The 19806-nt window shown below is 34.1% G+C and overlaps 1 protein-coding gene across 3 annotated transcripts in view; it reads right to left on the bottom strand.

Moving 5' to 3' along the window:
* ITGA1 (integrin subunit alpha 1) overlaps positions 1 to 19806 on the bottom strand; it is a 153897-nt gene that overhangs the window by 8396 nt on the left and 125695 nt on the right. For all 3 annotated transcript variants that reach the window (XM_012740408.3, XM_076008014.1, XM_076008015.1), the window contains 10 exons: positions 19247 to 19456; positions 17066 to 17146; positions 16556 to 16632; positions 14047 to 14136; positions 12548 to 12650; positions 9348 to 9461; positions 6887 to 6991; positions 6633 to 6737; positions 5202 to 5294; positions 2795 to 2911 (listed from right to left, as the gene is read on the bottom strand). In XM_012740408.3, coding sequence (XP_012595862.2) covers positions 2795 to 2911; positions 5202 to 5294; positions 6633 to 6737; positions 6887 to 6991; positions 9348 to 9461; positions 12548 to 12650; positions 14047 to 14136; positions 16556 to 16632; positions 17066 to 17146; positions 19247 to 19456 — 1095 coding nt within the window. The remainder of the gene's footprint in view (positions 1 to 2794; positions 2912 to 5201; positions 5295 to 6632; positions 6738 to 6886; positions 6992 to 9347; positions 9462 to 12547; positions 12651 to 14046; positions 14137 to 16555; positions 16633 to 17065; positions 17147 to 19246; positions 19457 to 19806) is intronic.

Below are 19806 nucleotides of genomic sequence, written 5' to 3'. Positions count from 1 at the left end.
TTGTTTAATGATCTTTTTACTCCCCTAGTTCAAAACCCTATGGCTACGGGCAGGATTAAACAGTCTCCAGCACAAAAGTAGGTGCTTAATAAATATAATATGGACTAAATGTTGAGTGAATAAATTCATATGTATAATGTATAAAAGACTAAACAATGATGAGGTGCTATTACCCACCCACCCCCTACTAGAATATGTATATTGGATGAGGAACAAAACTCTAGGATTTATTAATCATCAATGGAGGAGCTTCAGGTATCAATGTGACATCAAGTCAGGAGACGGGAACGTTCTGAGTCTGTCCCAGTCTCAGATGAAAGAGTTGCAGTGAACTTCCAGTGCCATGGGATTTGGGAGGAGGAGGAAGAAAGGATTATTCTGAGGTGTCTGCTCCAGATGTAGTGAGTATAAAAAGATGCCTATGGATGAAAGTAGCTCTTCTCAGCCTATTATAGACTGATCACGTGCTCCAGGAAGGTTCCAACATAACTTTACAGCAGGGGAAAGAGGGATTAACCTTTATGGTATAATAGAACTGCTGAAAGTCTGAGTCCAACCAGGGACCCTCATTTCAAAACCAAATATTATGTTTCCAAGAGTTTATGGCCCTCTTGAACAAAACCCAATTCCTAGAGCTTCAGAATAAAGAGCCATATTCCATAGCCCGCAGCAGTGGGATATATTGGAAAAGCCATGAGATTTGCAGATAGATCAATCATTGTTTGAATCCAGTCATTTACTAGCTCTTGGGAGTGTACTTAACCTCTCTTGGCTTTAATGTCCTCAGGTATAAAATGTAGTTAAAATCCTTGGTTGAAAAGTTGTTGTAAGGACAGCAGAGGGAATGAAAGCAAGAGCGAACACAGAGTGATAATAGTTAATGGTGTTGGGACAGGATTCAGAGCTAGCTTTATTCTGAGCCTTACTAACCATGTGGCTTTGGGAAAACATACCTAACTTTTATGTTCCTCAGTTTCCTTGTTTACAAAATGAGATTCACAGCAGTATTGTGAGTATTGAGTGAGAATGTTCAGTGCCAATGCTCAAAACGATGCCTGGCACACAGTAAGCATTCAGTAGGAGCTAGTTCCTTCCCTTCTGCATGGAATCACAGTTCAGATCGCTAAGCCTCCCACTAAAGTGGCCAAACTAACTATATCCTCTGGTCAAGATGATCTAAAGTTTGTCAAATGGCCTTCTTTTGGGCCTAAAAAGAAAGTCTAAGAAGCCACCAGGATGTATCAGCACAACATTTACTGGATGAAAGAACATGTTTATTTTTACATTTATGCTTTGTCAGACTAGTCACTAGTGACTGAAAAACAGACAGGTGAATGAAATTTCCTATTTGCTTGTTTGTCTTAAACAGACGTATAAAATCAGATAGAATCTATCCAAATATTAGGTCTGGCTCTCCTCTTCTCTCGTCAATGGTGCCCTAAAACTATATGGGCAAGTGCAGCACTCAGAAGAAAAGGAAGTCAACAGTAACACACTCTATTAGAGACGCATATAAATGAAGAAACCACTTTCTATTATTTCAAGCACAATCTTAACACCAATAAGCCAGGCCTCGGGTACCACAGTGTGGCAAAGCTAGGAATTACAAAGAGAACATTGGTAGAAGGTAGAGCAGGGAGTTGAAAATAATGGAGAATTCTGTCTTGGGGACTTTGCTAGAGAAAAGCCATGGATTCCATTTATAGAATTAAATGCCATGGACCTAAATCTTTAACATGGCTTTATTCATCTTCTCTGATAGTAAGACTCCCCAAAGAGGAAGTTATTCATTATAGGATAGGCAGAAAGGATAGGAACAGCTGGGAGAAAAACTTGCTATACAAACTATTTGATTAAATAATTCCGTTGCTCATGTATTAGAAAAATAAATATATAGCCATAATCTGTATTTTTAACATAGTTTAACTATTTAAAAAATAATAGGTAAAACATAGAGGGATATTATTTTATAATAAATGCCAATTTGATAATTAATTGAAAAAAGTTGAATTAAAATTTTCTATGGGATTTTATTCTCTATTAAATTTATCCCAAAAGCTATCATCTTAGTTTTGTTTAATTTGAAAGTGAGAAGGCTGTTAAGAATCTAAAAAATCTTGTATATCTCAGCCTAAGCAAAACATTATGTTAATATCCAGATTTATTCAAGACAATATAGATGGTTGCTCAATTTTAAAAGAGAATTTGAAAGAAGAGTCTGTGAAACATTAAGATCTCCCTTATATCAACTAATTAGTAAGTCCCTCATCTGCACTCAGGCATGCAATTTATTGCATAAAATGTGGTATGTCTGTTTACACCCTAAAGAAGTATTTGATCTTTAAGATACATAGAAATGTGACTAAAACAAGCCTTATCTAAACCATGAATCTACTATTTATAATATATGCCCTTAAATTGACATAGAAATTAATTCTATTCTTTATTAAAGAGATTTTTTATTCTTCCCTGCTTACAAAGGTAATGCATACTTACTGTAAAATTTCAAATATTACAGACATATGGAAATCCTCTATAATCCTACACTCTAGGGAGATCCTCCATGATTTCTGAATATGTCTAAAATAAGGCTTTTTCCATTACAAAAATTGGATCAAGTTGTGAACAATGTTTGAAAAATATTCATTTTTCTTGTTTCTCTTTATCTTATTATCATTTCAATGTTTGTTTCATTGCTGTATAATGCTATATTACACAGCATGGAGAAATAATAATTTATTTCAACAATTTGCTGATGACTGAAATAAAAAGTCAAAGGAACTTTGGTGCTTACCTTCCACAGTGCTAAAATGAGCAGCATTAAGAGCAATAATCCAGCAAAAGCACTCAGTAGGATGACCCATAATGGCACTCTGCCTGGTAGCCCATCTTTGGATATTTGAATAGCAAGCTGAAAATTATTAAACAAGATTGTTAACAATGATAAACGCCTATTAGAACTCCTAGAACATAGAGTTCTTACTGGCTATAATTTTATACCAAACAATGTACTTTATCTTATTACTATATACAGAGAAAACATTGAGTTTACATTTGAAAATGTCCTTCATCTATTCTAAATCTCTAACTATGTCAAATTTTATTATCACTGAAAAAGAATTTCTAATCTTATCTTTCAGAAATTTATATCTAAAGAGGAAAATGTCAATCAATAATGCTCAGGGCTAGGACTGAATTTTTGTTTAACTTGGGGAGAACCAAAGTATTGCATGTTTCAAAGATTAATTAATAGACTTTATTGCATTGTCATAACAGCATCAGTTTTGGCTGATGTTACAGGTTGTCAATATAAAAACCTGAGTAGGTCTTCATATGTTAATTCTAATGTGATTTTTTGTTTATAAATTGAGTGTAAGTTTCCTATTAATACAATAAAATTCACAAATCTCAAGTGTACAGATAAATGAATTTTTGCATATATATTCACCACAATGTGCCTTTTATTATACCACACTTTCTCTTCCAGTCAACTTATCTCTTGGTCCACATCTATAAATTAAATACTAATTGAAATAAAACTGTGAAATGGACAGCTTTTAGTGCTCCAGATACCCAAGCTCTCACAAGGTGGAACCCAAACTTCAGTGAAACTTGTTTTCTCTGTGTCTCATCCCTGGGTTATTTGAAAAAAAAATAATTCAGGGTATGTATCAATGGTTGATGATGGCCCAAGTTTTTATATTTGCCTTTAACAGGGAACATCTCAATTCTTTAACCTAGAGGGGTGATTAGGGTAGAAAAGGAAACTAACAGGGGAGATATTTGCATGTAGTAGCTACAAATTAAAACCCCCTCAAGTTGCTTTAGGTAGGTCACAGAGCTGGCAAGAATATAGATAAATACAGAATCTGACCATTAAGACAGATTTTTTTTGAGATGGGTTCTTGCTATGTTGCCCAAGCTGGACTTGAATTCCTAGGCATAAGCAATCCTTCTGCCTCAACCTCCTGAATAGCTGGGAGTATAGGTGTAAGCCACAAGCCACCATGCCAGGCTAAGACAGACGTTAAACACTTCTAAAATAATTCTCTGAACTTACAGATATGAAAACTGGAGTCTAGATAGGATCAGTGACCTCCCTTAGATCACACAATTACAAAATGATCACTTATAGTATTAACAGTTTTATAAATATATTAATATATATAATCTTCCTTTAGGATGAATGTAGAATAAATGTCCCCAGGGGAATTTATAACTAACATTTTTGGGAAATAAAACTAATTATAAAGTTTCAACACAACATATTTAGGGATCAAATGTATTTTTCCCCAATAATATCCATGGTCATATTTTTTAGGTTTTTGTGAAATGTTGACGTTTCTGTATGTAGAACAACTCTCCATTGTGTATTGATCAGGCTAATTGCTCTTTATGAAGTAGGTAAACATTATATGCCTGTATTTTCCTTTCTCTTTAAAGGTATATATTTACCAGAGGTCATTGACATTGGAATAATTTGAAATAAGCAATTTTGAAAGAACATCTGAATGTTAGGGAACCTCTAAATAGAAATTTATGATTTACATGGTGTTGTTTGTCCACATGAGATATTTAAACTCTCCCCAAGAGGTGCAATCATGCTGAAGTGTCTGTGTCTGTAACAAGTAGTTGGCCTTATTTTATAAGAGGACAAGAGTAAAAATCCTCAAACCTTTCTTTGTATTTTTGCCAACAACTCAAGCCTGACTTTGTATTGGGGAATACCATCTCATTTTTGTTTCAAGTTTCCCAATGACTAAATGAAGAAAACTTTTAAAAATTTACATGTATTCTTGTGCAGTATAAAGATACTTCTTATAAAGAAACTATTTTTCAAGCCTGTTCTTCAGATGTCAGTTGCATTTTATAATGTCAATTTTTAAGGAGGAAAGTTACATATGCATCATTTATTATCAAGGTGAAAGTAAAAACATCCATTTACTGTGATAGTTAGAAGGAATGAAGTCAAACATGGCATATTAATTGTAAATATCAGGATTTTCCCACTTTCTTACAAGAAGAAGAAGACTCAAATCACATCGAAGCAAAGGAAGTATAATTGGAAGCAAATAGTATCTGTCACTTATTGAGAGCTGTGCCAGTCACTGCTTAAAGGAATATAAGCAATTATAAAACATTATGTCACAAAATTCAGAGTAAAATGTATAATGTTTTCAAAACTTAAGAGTTGCACTTACCTCTCTTTTTTGATTGCTACTACTTAAAACCAGTGATGTATTTTCACTCTGAAGTTCTCCCCTTACAGTAAGATTTAAGCTGGAAAAATGGGCCTGAAAAACAAACAGGATTTGTTTTAAATATACTATGCTAATTGAAATGAGCCCTAGTTATGTTTGAGTAGCATAATTATTAAAGTTAAGGTTTCTCTGAGAGATTAAAAACACTGGTTTTGTTAACTTCTAACAGGAACTGGTAGTACCAAATGATGATTGTGTATCTATCTTCCCTCCTTTTGCCCCCCAAATCCTCTCTTAGATGCTTATTATTATTATTATTATTATTATTTTTTTTTTTTGAGACAGAGTCTCACTTTGTTGCCCAGGCTAGAGTGAGTGCCATGGCGTCAGCCTGGCTCACAGCAACCTCAATCTCCGGGGCTCAGCGATCCTACTGCCTCAGCCTCCCGAGTAGCTGGGACTACAAGTATGCGCCACCATGCCCGGCTAATTTTTTGTATATATATTTTTAGTTGGTCAATTAATTTATTTCTATTTTTGGTAGAGACGGGGTCTCGCTCAGGCTGGTTTTGAACTCCTGACCTTGAGCAATCCGCCCGCCTCGGCCTCCCAAAGTGCTAGGATTACAGGCGTGAGCCAAGATGCTTATTATTGAATGGAAAAAAATTCTAAATAATTTCTATTCAGATTTATCCTTAGAAGAAAGAAACCTCAAACTCTGCTTACCTTTAATGTAGGTAGGCATGAAATAGCTACACTCTGGTAATGAGGTTTGTAGAGGCACTCATTTAGGACTGAAAAATGGTTAAAAATGAAATTGCCAATATTCAACATTTTGTGACTTACAAAAATAGCAACTTACTATGATCAAACCTAAACATGGTAATTCCATGTGATGGACTAAATATTTCCTAAGAAACAAGTGATATAAAATTCAATAAACTAAGTTTTATAGTACCTTTAAAACTTTCAGACAAATTGAGCTTTATAAGGGGTTAAAAATTTCTTTCAAAATATATTTATATAGGATAAAAGTCTGGTAAAACACAGTAAATCCAACATATATGCCAGTTCTATCCTTTGTTAGTGGCGTCATGGATTGTCACTCTGTAATCTTTGTACCTTAACTGAGTTCCAAAATATTAAGGTAAGTGCAAGCTTTGGTACTGGAGAGGTATTTATCTCTCAAGGTGAAAAGAGAAAGGATAAGAGAGACTGAAAAAAAGTATATCGATTTGGAAGGGACTTGGAAATAACTCAGTTCTCAATAGACAAAGAAGATGAGACCCACACAGCTGTAAGTAGAGCTGGGGCTTAGATCACATTCTCTTCGACTTCCAGTCTCACGTTCTTTCCAACAGTAATAGCAAGTAGTCAACAAATATTTGTTGATTTGATTCAATAATGACATAGAAAAATGCAATTACTTACTTTTATAAAAGTTGGTTTCCACAAGATAAGTGAGACATTCACTTGGCTTACGTCAGAAGGCATGAGATTACATGTGATGGTAGCAAATTTACATGTACTGCAATCCTGTTTAAATGTCCAGAGGTACATATTAGTATTCTCTCCATTTGATCAAATATACTATATTCAAATACCTCAGATAGTTATTTCTAGGTTAATATTAAATTTATTCACTTGGAAAGCCTGAGGTAAAAATAGCACTTGTCCTAATTTACCTGAATTGTTCCTCGTTTGAGATCTTCAGATTTTGATATAGTCCTTTTCTTTCCAGAGTTGACACCAAGAGGATCCTCCAGGATACGGGGTCTGCAGTTCGCATTCTAAGAAATAAAAATATTTCTTTTATCAGACAATGCCATATGTCAGATGGAAAAATGACTTGGTACGATAATGTGAAGAATCTGTGAATGACAGCCATTGCCATATATTAAAGATCCACCTTTGTTAAGTGTGCTTAAGAAGAAGGTTATTATATACCAGCAACATATCATATATACACACATATCAATATCCAGATAATAATTCCTGTTACCATGCTACTTTTGAATTGTAATACCAGTGAGATTGTTACAGAAAAGATAGGATGCTAGTAGAACTATTACATAATACACTCATTAATTTATTGCTATCATCAAAGATTAGCTTATAAATTTCCATAATACAGAGAGAGAAAAAAACCTTAAACCTCTACTGAGGGAAACAAAAAGGGTTATCATTTGTTCTTCAGTATTATGGCTGATATGATGGCTTATGAAACAGAATTAGAAAGAGAAGGAAGTTCATCTGTATTTATGTATTCATCCAATAATATTTTTGAGTCCCTACATGCCAAGGGTAAGAAACTTAATCTATGTGGGAAGAATATGTAAGTAGACAGCCCTATACATGTTAAAATGCTATGTTTATGAGATAACTAGGTCTCAGATTCTTTCTCTAGACTTTATCTAATAAACACTTTGCAAGATGGAGCCCATTCTACTAAGTGAAGTGTCACAAGAATGGAAAAACAAGCACCACATGTACTCACCATTAAATTGGTATTAAGTGATTAACACTTAAGCGCACATATAGTGGTAATATTCATCAGGTGCAGGGCAGATGGGAGGGTGGAGGAGGGGATGGGTATATTCACACCTAATGGGTGCAGTGCTCACCATCTGGGGGATGGACACGCTTGAAGCTCTGCTTTGGGTGGGGCAAAGGCAATATATGTAACGTAAACATTTGTACCCCTGTAATATGCTGAAATACAAAATTAAATAAATAGATAAATAAATAAATAATGAAAATGGAGAAAAAGAGGGATTGTTTTGGAAATCTGGGCCAATGAGAATTTATTTAGTTTTATATTTACACTAATGGTAATTAACTAAAATAGAAATCTTAGAACATGATACACAGATGCTTAAAGACCCCATTCAATGTGTCAGCCCAATTTGGGGATGGCTTCTGCCTTTAAACGTCAAAGACAAGTTCCTTAAAAGGCAACTGAGAGTTCAGACCAATTGTTTCCCAGCCTACACCCATAAAATATGTGAATAAACTTTTTCTGAACCAGCCAAAAATGAAAAAAATAAAATAACCCCTTTTCTTCCTCGGTGCTCCCTACATTCTTGATAAAAGATAATAAGGATAAAGGTTCATAAATAGTATGAAAAGTACAATTTTTTCTCTTTTTGTTTGCCCTTAGGAAAGCCAACTATCACTGCTGCTATTTCTTATTTTCTGAGAATACCCTTAAAATGTGTAAAAAGAAGACAGATTGTCAAATGCTGAAATCACACATGCATTAATTCGATATTTACTCTGATTTTCTGTTTCAGATACTAACCCATAATAATTAACTATCATATAGTCTGATTCAATGATACAAGTACAAATGAGGTGCAATATTGCTATTGTTTGGAATAAGTGAGTAAACAACTATTTTAGGTGCAGCTGTGTGTGCAAAGGAACAATTAAGTCTTTTTATAGAGTTGTTTGATCACTAAAGGCCAATTAAAATATAACAAAAATTTCAGGCATCAATCAACAATTAATTATCTAAAATGTATTAGGGTGGATTAATAATCCCACAAAAGATATGCTCAACTCCTGGAATCTAGGAATGTGACCTTATTTGGAAATAGAGTCTTTGCAGATGTAATTAAATTAAGGATTGCCAGATGAGATCATTCTGGATTTAGGGTGGGCCCTAAATCCGATAATGAGAAGCAGAAACAGATTGAGAAAGAGAAAGAGAACACACAGAAACACAGACAAGAAGACCATGTGAAGATGGAGACAGAGACTGGAGTTATGCTGCCACAAGCCAAGGGACACCAAGGGCAGGCAGCAGCCACAGCAGCTAGGAGAGAGGCATGAAACAGATTTTTCCTCAGAGGCTCTAGATGGAGTCAACACCTTGATTTTGGACTTCTGGCCTCCAGAATTGTGAAAGAATAAATTTCTGTTGTTTTTAGTCACCCTATTGGTGCTAATTTGTCACAGCAGTCCTAAGAAATAATACATCTACTAAATAACCAGTGGAAGTCATTATTATTGTTTTTAAATTTTCTAAATGCCTCTCCATATTACTTTGGTAAAAACTATCACAAGTGTCATGTGAAATAAAAGGCATAATCAAAGTGAAAAAGATAGCAGTAATGACATAATTCCGGAGCACACATGACTTACGTCAGAAGATGACCATCCAGTTGGGTACAGCACAGGGTAACCATCTGATGTCAAATTGGGGAATGAAATTGACAGCTTAAGTTCTGGCATGGGAAAATGTCCACTTTTTCTAATCTATGGGAAAGAAACAGAAATATAACCCTTTCTTCCTCTTTCAACTGTATCCTTTCTGTCTTATGGAGGACTTTGGTTTTTAGCTGATTGATTGCATACTATTTTGAATCCCAAATGAATGCAGACAGTTATGGCACAGTACAGAGAACTGGGTTAATTAAACTAGCAAGAAAATGTGGATGTTTGATGGTCAGTGGTCATTTGATCAGCTATAAACATATTGTTCCTTCTTCCTCCACTCCCCAAATAGGACTATGATTAGTGGAGAATCAGAATTGAAAATCTTTCTGCTTTTAGGCTCTTGCCATGCTCACTATCCTTTCTAATATACCAGGCTTTTTGGAGCTGAGAAGAGGGAGATCATTTACCTGATCCACATGGAACAGGTTAGCATGTTTTTGTTTGCCTTAACTCAGTTTTCAATAACTCCTTAAATCCATAAATCATCTCTAACCCTGACTAGATGGGATCTGCCACCACCATATGGGCAAATCAGACCTGTCTTCTTCCCTTCACCATCCTATCCCCAGCCAGGGCTACTGTGTCTCTGGCTGCTGATAATCTGGAGTGATGTGAGTCAGATTGACTTTCATCTCAATTTCCATTTGTTTTCATCCGCTAACCCAGAACTCTTACTCAATATCACATCAGTGGTGAGCATAGCTTAGAGGGGAGGATGGGCAGGATGAAGTTCAGCAGGAAGCCGAACTCACTATTCAGAAGTCCTTTCCTGCTTAGAAGGCGCAAGTGAATTGGAGCGACCAGGTGCAGTGGTCTTCCTCCTACTGCTCAAGCATGATCTCCAGGCTCTGACCCCATGGCATCCCTGTGCAGTGTCTTTAGCTAAGTAAGGAGCTCCTTGATCTACATGGTTAGATGTCAGGAAATCTACTGACCTACCTAACTGAAACTTCTTGACGACAGAGAGCTACTCAGATATGGAGCAATTTCCTGTGATTGCTAAAGATTAACTACATCCCTTAACCCTGGAATTCTGGACATTCCTGACCAGCTGTGCCTAGCCTCTCAAATATGCTGCTTGACTCTTTCTTTTATGGTAATATGTCCTAGGCTTGTCTGGCATGGACTCCCAGTTGAATTCTGTTTCCTGATACTTAGTCAGAAATCATGTGCTCTGTAATTATCATTTATTTTCTCTGATTAAAAAAATGTTCTTTGTAAAAGTACTGGAAAATGCTGAAAATAAACAGAAATAAAAGTTTCCTACAATTCAATGACTTTGGTAACATTTTAGTGTAAGTTACCCACCTTTATTATTTGCATATATGTATATTTTATAAAATTTGTACCACATAAAATATAAAACTTTGTATCCTGCCCATAAAATTTATTATGCTATGGCACTTTCCATAAACTTATAGATTTTGATAATGTGACTGTTAATAGTTAAATAACAACCATAATATTAATATTTATTGCTGATTATGTACAACACACTGCCAGTCTTCTTATTTGCATTATTGACTTTAACCCTGTCAACAATCCTATGTGGTAGATTCTCTTATTATCTCTCTTTTATCAATGAGGTAACAAGGTTAGAATGAGAATAAAACACTTCCAAGATCACAGTGATGGTAAATAGCAGAATAAGGGTTTCTTACTCCAAAATGTACCTTCTAAAATATTATAATAAATAATATTATTATTTATTGAACATATTATATGCTCTCCATTGAACATATTATATGCTTTTCATTGAATATATGATAATTTATTTAAATAATTCTATGCTGTTAAACTTTTAGATTGTGCCCAGGTTTGAATTTTTAAACTATCATAAATAACATTGTTAAGAATATCCCTGAAATCTCTGAATCACCAATAATTTCCTAGGGAAAATTCCTAGCAGTAAAGTTACTGGACCTCATCTAAAAAGTGTTATTTTAAAAAATTCCATTATTCTACTTCTAGAATTTACCTCAGCAAAATAATCAGAGATGCACACAGAGATTTATGCTCAAGGTGTGCCTAACAGTGTTATTTATATCACCAGTATTTATAATAGGGAGTACCTGTTTCAAATCTGGACCCTAAATAAGTTACAATATATGAAGATCTACAACATTCAAAATATTTTTGTTTTATTTTTTTCTCGTTTGCTGAATTCTCTTATCCAGGAAAAGTGAAGGAGGCTGGAGAAACCTGATAGCCTGAATTCTAAAAATTTATACCTGAATCTAGTACAGTGGCATTGATGCTAATTTTCAAGGTATATTGTCACTGGAATTTTAGCAAAGAGCACAAATAAAAACAATACAATTCATCTTGAGAGTATACATTTATATCCACTTTGTAAGAGAACTTCCTTTATCATTGTTGGTAATTCCCAAAAAGATTGAGACTATCTTTACTTATAATTATGTTGCACTATTTTGTACTCGTGAATACATATTTAAATCCATTTGAATTGGGCTCCCTTTTTTTCCTGAGTAATATTAACTTGAGTCTATCTGTCAGTAGGTATTATCTAAAATGAAATGCCATGATTCTTTGCTGTAGTGGTTAGGAAAAATTTATTATGAAGAATTCAAAAGGAAAAATAAATATAATGGAAAATATCACTTAAGGAGGTAGTAGAACCGACATCAGTAATTTATATAGTATAATACATATAAAAGGCTGTGATGAGCATAAAGAGATACATATTTATATGTTGAGTAAAGAAAAACACTGCCAAGATAATTTTGACACAATCAATTTTTAAAGTAGTCATAATTATTAAAAAGGTACTTTTCTCAGTCATACTGAAAAAATAATGTAAATGAAGTCTACAGGTTTTTACATAATATCTATGTGGTACCATAATTTATTTTTTTCTAGGAAGTCACTCTAATAATTGTGTCATATCATGAAGAAATTAGAGACCTAAGTCTTTAAAATTGGTTGAAAGTATAATTATCATTGATTTAAATAAAATGCTTAAAAATAGTGAAATTATAAAGAATATATGCTGGCATATAGAGATTTAATGTTGAAACAACATGTTTCTATGTGTCTGTTAATACTTTTATTTATAAATTTACAAATAACTCCTTTAGAATACTAATCTAGGGGTAATTTCTTACCAAGTAGAAGATATTAATTTCATCTCCAATGTCTTCAGTAGAATTAATAACTTCAGGGACTGTCTCATTGGCCGCAATTGAAATATGGTATTCACTTGCAGAGCTTAAAATAATTGAAAGAAGAAAAATAAAACACAACAAAGTTTCAATTTTATTTGGCCTCATTCTTTTCTTTCTCCATACCATGTAATTCCATAAAAATACTTACAGAAATTTCAATTCAGAGGGGAATTCTTTTACCCTGAAACCTAAAATTAAATCTTTGAGTAGGGTGAGAAGAGTTATATAATTTAGTTCAACTGTAATCAATGCTTATTTAATATTACAATGCTAAAATATGAATAGTTTTTAAGTTAAAATTTCATTGTTAACAAGTGAAAAGTTTTCCTGAATTCACTAATACCATTTACATTTAGTGAATTGTCAAGCTAAAACTTGGTATCTTTAGCAGTGCTGAATTTTAAATAGATTTAAAACATTGTTTACCTTTTCATAATTTAAAGTTCTGTATTTACTGCTAAATTTAGCAGTTCAGTCTTCTCTATACAACTTATTCATGTTCTTTGGATGAACTTAGTACAGTAAAGTAACATATTTTTAAGCAGCTCTTCAGTCAAGAGAAGACAAATAAAAAAATATTTATAAGTGTTTGCCAAAAATTAATTTTAAGTAAATGAAAAAGTTCTAGGAAAAATCAGTGAACCACAGAAAAACGGAAAACAGCCAATGGAATTTAAAGGCTGTGAAATATAAGTAATATATATGTATATATCCTCTAATCTTATTTTTGTAGTCTCTTATCAGTAAAGAGAAAGTGGCATAGAAAATAAATTAATAAAATGATAAGACTTTTAGATTAAAATGAACTTCCCACCGATTCTTAAATTTTGTATGCATTGCACATGTTTATTTAGCAAAAGCTTGGACTTCTACTTAAGTAAGAGAATTTATAGAGGGAAAGTTTGTCAACATAATTGGTGTTTGGACAAATAAAAAGTTCTTGAGAGAAAGAATGGTTTATGAATAGTGGAAGAAATAAATAGCTCTTGTCAATGAGAAATGCTTTAATTACACGTGTCTGGATTGGGTCAGCCAATCAGATCCCACAGGATGAGGATGACAGCCAAGAAATATGCTGGTGACCTCTAATCTAAGAAAACATTGTCTTTGAGAAGGACTTGTGGGTCTTCAACTTGCATTTAGGAGTTAAGACTGGGCTGCTAATGCAATCTAGTACAACTAGCACTTCTCATTTTGGGTTATTTAGTATAATGGTTCTTTCTCAAACATTAGGGTGCATGAGAATTACCTGGAGGGCTTGTTTTACACAGAATGCTGGCCTTGTCCCTAGAGTTTCTGACTCAGTAAGTCTGGGGTAGAGCTGGAGAAGTTGCCTCTCTACCAAGTTCCCAGGTGATGATCCTGGCCAGGGACCACATTTTAACAACCACACACAGTTAATAGAAAGACATCAACATAAAAATTCACTTTTCTCCTACCTGTAAAATTGTAGACCGACTTCGTATTTTACTGGGATAGAAATGTTTACATCATTATCAGACAGGGCTTCAGGAGGTTCTTCGCTGTCACTAGAAAACGCATAGCATATTCAGACAAATCATTAAATCATTGACTACTTAGGGACATTCGTGAGCATTTGATGGAGAAGTTATCTTGGCAACCGAATATTAATAAAAGCACAAAAGATTAGAATTTTTGATTATTTTTTGACTGGGGTGAGGAGAGAGGTCAGAGATGAATATTGTTAAAAGTTCCCACATTGTTCTCATGGGCAGCTAGAGTTGCAAACCACACTGATTTATGTTTCTCAAAAGTCTGTGACTGATAAGAATCCCTAGGTTTAATTGTTAAAATACACAGATTTATTACTGGGCTTCTCTCCCAGAAATGTTGATTTAGTAAGTCCAAATTGGGGCCCAAGAATTCATGTTTTTAATGCAAATCGCCCCAGATAATTCTTATTTATTTATCATGGTGAGGACCTTGCAAAGAGAAGTAACTAGGGCCCTACAGCTGAGAAGATATCTAAAATCTTCTCTTTTCTCCTTTAAATAGTCCTTCCATATTAAGTACCAAGTACTTGATACACATATTATTTGTTAAGCACTTATTTAGTCCCTTGATTTTGGTTATCATTTTAATTATATATTATGTAAACACATGTATATATGTGTATACACACGTACACACACACACACACACACACACAATCTCATGTTCTCCTATATTAAAAGATCATGTACCAGTGATACAATGAGCACTGGCTCTGGGGCCAGAGAATGGGATTGTTCTTGAACATTGATATGCTTTGGGAAAGTTATATAATCTCTGTGCTTTGGTTTCTTCATCTATAAAATGAAGATTTTATCATTAAATGATTTATACATTATGACTAAATGAGTAACAAATGTAAAGTACTTAAGATTGTGCCAAGGACACAGGAAACACTCAATAAGTGTTCGCTTTCACTATCATGATCACACACATCCCTCCACCAACTGACAAGCACCTGCATGTTGTCTCACAGAAGGGGCAATGGGTACCTTTTAATGACCCTGCTTACTCGCAAGTGTATAAAGTGTCTTGAAATGAGCAACAGGGCAGTGAAACAGCATGCTGCCTTGGGTTATAGGTATTTGTGTAACTGAGCTCTTAGTATGAATGGTCCCCTTCTCTCTCATCTATTCTATGCTGCGGCCTTCCTAAATTAATCTTCTTAAGAGGCAGCTCTGTACATATGATTTTACCTCTCAAAAACTTTTCTGGTTCCTCATGGCCTGTTCTATTAGGAAAAAATGCCTTGTACTTGTATTCAGTACCTAGTACAACATGGTAGGACTTGCAGTCCCTGTTTACTTCTCATCACTACTTAATGTTTTCTCTACATTTCAACTAAAATTTATTACCCAATATTTCTCAAAGAGATCAGCTGGTCTACCTTTGAGTTTTCATGAAGTTGTATATGTTGCCTGAAATGCTCTACCTTATCCTACTCACCCAAGCTCTCTGTGAAATGCTATCCACCCTTCAAGTTCTTGCTCAATTATAATTTCCTTGATAAAGCTTTCTTGGGTTCTCATTGCCACGTGGATCTTATTCCAGCCTCCATTAAGTCTCTGACACATGGTTTATATTTCTATGATGGATTGTCTTTACCTTAATTTTACAATAATTTTACACTAGTCTCAACCCCCTACTGTAATATTCACCCCATGAGGAGGTTCATGCCCTTAGTCACTTTTATTATTTCTTATGGTGAATAATTCAATATCTTATCCATAATAGATGTCAAATAAATATTTTTGAGTTGAATTGAACATTTAGAATTAATTCATCTATGAATTCATTTTTCTCATTTATTCATTTACTCTACATCTATTTAGTGATTATTATATGCCAGGCATAATACTAGTTACTGGGGAGCAAAGTAATAAAAGACAGAAGTAATCTCACTGGAGATGGCCCAGTGAAAAGTTATACTTAGAAGAAAGTTAAACTATTATTCCAATTTCCTTATTGGCTTTTTGCTGATTTTAGTCTGTGTGTTCTATTACACCTTTCAGAAGCTCTGATTAGATTAAAATTTATTAAACTGCAAAGGGATATCATAAAACTTTAAGTCCATCTAATGATTTAGTTGACCTTGATGGGTAGCCAGAAAAAATTTTAAATTAGCAGAGCTTATACAATTTTTATGAATTTAAAAGAAATTTGGCAGATATAAGTGATGTGCTATTATAATATATAACTCATGGAACCAATGATTTAATCTAGTTAGGTGAATTATTCTTATTAAATGAAACTTTATTTTGCTAATTACTGATAAGGGTGTTTTTGTGAAGCAAAGTGGTCTACTGCCTTCCAGTTCTACTGATTTCATACAAGCTGTAAGAAGCTGCCAGTGAGTCTATAAAGCAAATATTCCAAATACACAACAGAAATTATGTACATACATACACATACACTCACACACACATATAAACCAACCTTGTTGCACTTAAATGAATGGTCACGTTTTCCATGAGGTGAGATATGTTAAACTGAAATAGTATTTTGAAAGTTACCTATGAGATTAAAAATATATATATATCTTTAGTAACAGATAAAAAAGTTTACTTTGACTATATTATTCAATTTACATAAATGATATTACCTAAACTCAAATTATGAAGCTATTTAAGAAACATTATGTTACACAATAAAACCTCATCACATCTCAAAAATAGATAGAATATAATGTTTGTGTACTTTTTAATGTGAATAAGTAATATCCTTTGCATATTGCTATGGTCTGAATGTTTGTGATTAAGTTTCAACACACGAATTTGGGGTGACACAAACATTCAGACCACAGCAGATTGCAAGCTGTCACAATTTTAAATTCATTTTTTTAATCTGCATTATCCTAAACTGTCATTAGAAGGATTTATATATTTGGTTTTGAGCATATTATTCTTCATATTCAGTTGTCACATGTATTTTGTACATTCTACTCACCATTTCTCCTCTTTTCAGAAAAGGATATCCAACTTTACATGTGAGATTATGTTTGGATTCACAACTGTCTTTTTGGATAGCCTAGGAAGAGAAAGTAAACAGAGTTAGAGCTGACGAGCAGGTAAAATACTAGAACTTGTTTTTCCTTTTTAAAATAATTTTCCCAGCTGTGCCTTGGTGACTGCCTTGTCAAGATTTGCCTCTCAATTTAGCTGGGAGAGTCACAGCATTCTGTGACCACCTGTCCCACAGCCCATGAAAATCTAAAAACATCACATGAGGGTGCCTGAAATACAAAGCACATCTCACTGTCCTGCCTAACTTCTCAGTTGTAAGATGGGAGTATTAACAGTCCCCACCTCACCAGGATTGCAGTAGCTCAACAAAATCATCCACATGTACCAGACTGGCACACAGCAGCCTGCAGAGAACTTCAGTCATTAGAGAAGTTTAGCTCAGTGGATCAGAGCCAGGATGCAAATCCCAATTCCACCACTGTTAGCTTTTTCTTTGCCAAGATTCTTCACCTCAGTGGGGTTCACCACACTCTATTCCATCAAACTTAAAAGGCAATTGGACATGTGGTACACCATTATTTTACATGTCAAGGAAGGAGAAATAATGCTGCCAGGTAAATAAACCTCGTTATCATTGTAAAATGCAATTACAGAAATGTTAAAATGTGAAAAAAGTCTTTGTCTGTGAATCTCTGCACTATAGAAATATCAACTTATAAAATAATTAATGAGAATTAAATAAGTGAAATCCTTAGAACAGTGCCTAACACATAGTATGACTCAAGAAAGGGTTGCCGTCATTATTATTACTGTTATTGTTAATACAAGCAGAGGAGATGCACTCTCTCTCTGCTAAGGCCATTATATCAGCTGGAGAGGATATAGGCAGTGATTTTCAGCACAGTACTTTTTCCAGAGAAAACATCAGTGGTAATATTTTCCCAACATCATTTTGCACATTTGCATTCATAATTAATATTCTTAACTGAATCCAAAATACGCATAATAATATGTGACATCTTTTTCAAACTTATCTTAGTGATCATGTCTCTAAGTGATACCTTAACAAACGGTAAGAAATATCAGTGAAAAATGAATTTACAGAAGCTAGACAACAGTGTTTTAATACTATGTATAACAAGTGTATTGCTTTTAATATGAATCATATATTATTAATTCATATAAATATATGCATTATATATTAATATGTATTAACTCTGGGGGATTTATTTGGAGATCAGAATTAAAAACAAAGTTCATATTTGGAAACATTAAATTACCCCTGATACAGCATCTTATGCAGATATATGTTATTGCTAAAATGATTTTAAAAAACCTTCTGTTACGAATCAATAAGACATAGTCATTTCATACAAATCTCTTGCCAAAGTAAGAATTTTTCATAGAAAATGGTATTTTGATTTTCCCATGTGAATTTTTTTTTGTTCAACACAGATGTCCTTCTCTGCATCTACGCTAAACAGTTTTGGTTTTCATGTTATGTTTATTGTCTTACTTGACTCAGTCACAATTTTAGTTGTCTAAGGACTCTGTGAAACATGCAATTTTGATACATTAGCTATACTTTCCTCATTCTTAATCTAAGAAAAGGCATATATCATCGAAGAAATGAAACAAAAGCTTTAAGAAAAAGCTTGGTACGTTCACCATTGGTGAGCCCCACTTTTTTTTTTTTTTTTTTTTTTTTGAGACAGAGTCTCACTTTGTTGCCTAGGCTAGAGTGAGTGCCATGGCGTCAGCCTAGCTCACAGCAACCTCAAACTCCTGGGCTCAAGCAATCCTCCTGCCTCACCCTCCCAAGTAGCTGGGACTACAGGCATGCGCCACCATGCCTGGCTAATTTTTTCTATATATATATTAGTTGGCCAATTAATTTCTTTCTATTTATAGTAGAGATGGGGTCTTGCTCTTGCTCAGGTTGGTTTTGAACTCCTGACCTCGAGCAATCCGCCTGCCTCGGCCTCCCAGAATGCTAGGATTACAGGCGTGAGCCACTGAGCCCGGCGGAGCCCTACTTTTATATATGAAATGCTTTCTATTCTCCTAGAATAACTGTAATAAAAGCAATTAGCTCAGCAGTATGAAATGTAGGTTTGATAAATGATTGTTATGAGGAGAAATAAATGAAAAACTAAAAGTTTACCTCAATTCCTGAAAAGATTAGATTTGGAGAATAATGCACGATTGTCCTGGTGTTATAGGCACTGTCCTTTTTGTTTTTGACCGTGAGGCTGATGTTGAACTTGTCATTTTGGGACCTGACAATAAGCAGGCCCTTTTCTGTGGTGGATACATCCAGGCTGAGGTCCGAGATACATTTTTCTTTGTTTCCACAATCTTTGGCAAAGGGAATCTGTAATGGTGAAAGGAAACTATTTTTCAAAATTTAATTAAGCATTATTAAAAATTATGTAGCAATCTGTTTAACAGAAATGACATTTTGCCAAAGTAAGTTAAGCAACTCACAAAGAGAATCAATTTCACACTACAAAAATCTTAGGAAATTTTATATTTATTCCTGTAATTTGTAGAGGAAAAGGATAAACTTTTACTTATGGATATGACATCTTCTAGTCCTTTTAAGAATGCACAGTTTTCACAGATGTTTTTCACTGGCTTTAGTCTGCTAGGGAAGAACAGTTTCAAAATATTGAGTCAAGTGCTCCAAGATCTAAATCTATTCATCTCTAATTATGAGATTTT

This window comes from Microcebus murinus, chromosome 11 (assembly GCF_040939455.1).
Source record: "Microcebus murinus isolate Inina chromosome 11, M.murinus_Inina_mat1.0, whole genome shotgun sequence".
Lineage (NCBI taxonomy): Eukaryota > Metazoa > Chordata > Mammalia > Primates > Cheirogaleidae > Microcebus > Microcebus murinus.
This window is presented reverse-complemented; position numbering and strand designations above follow the sequence as displayed.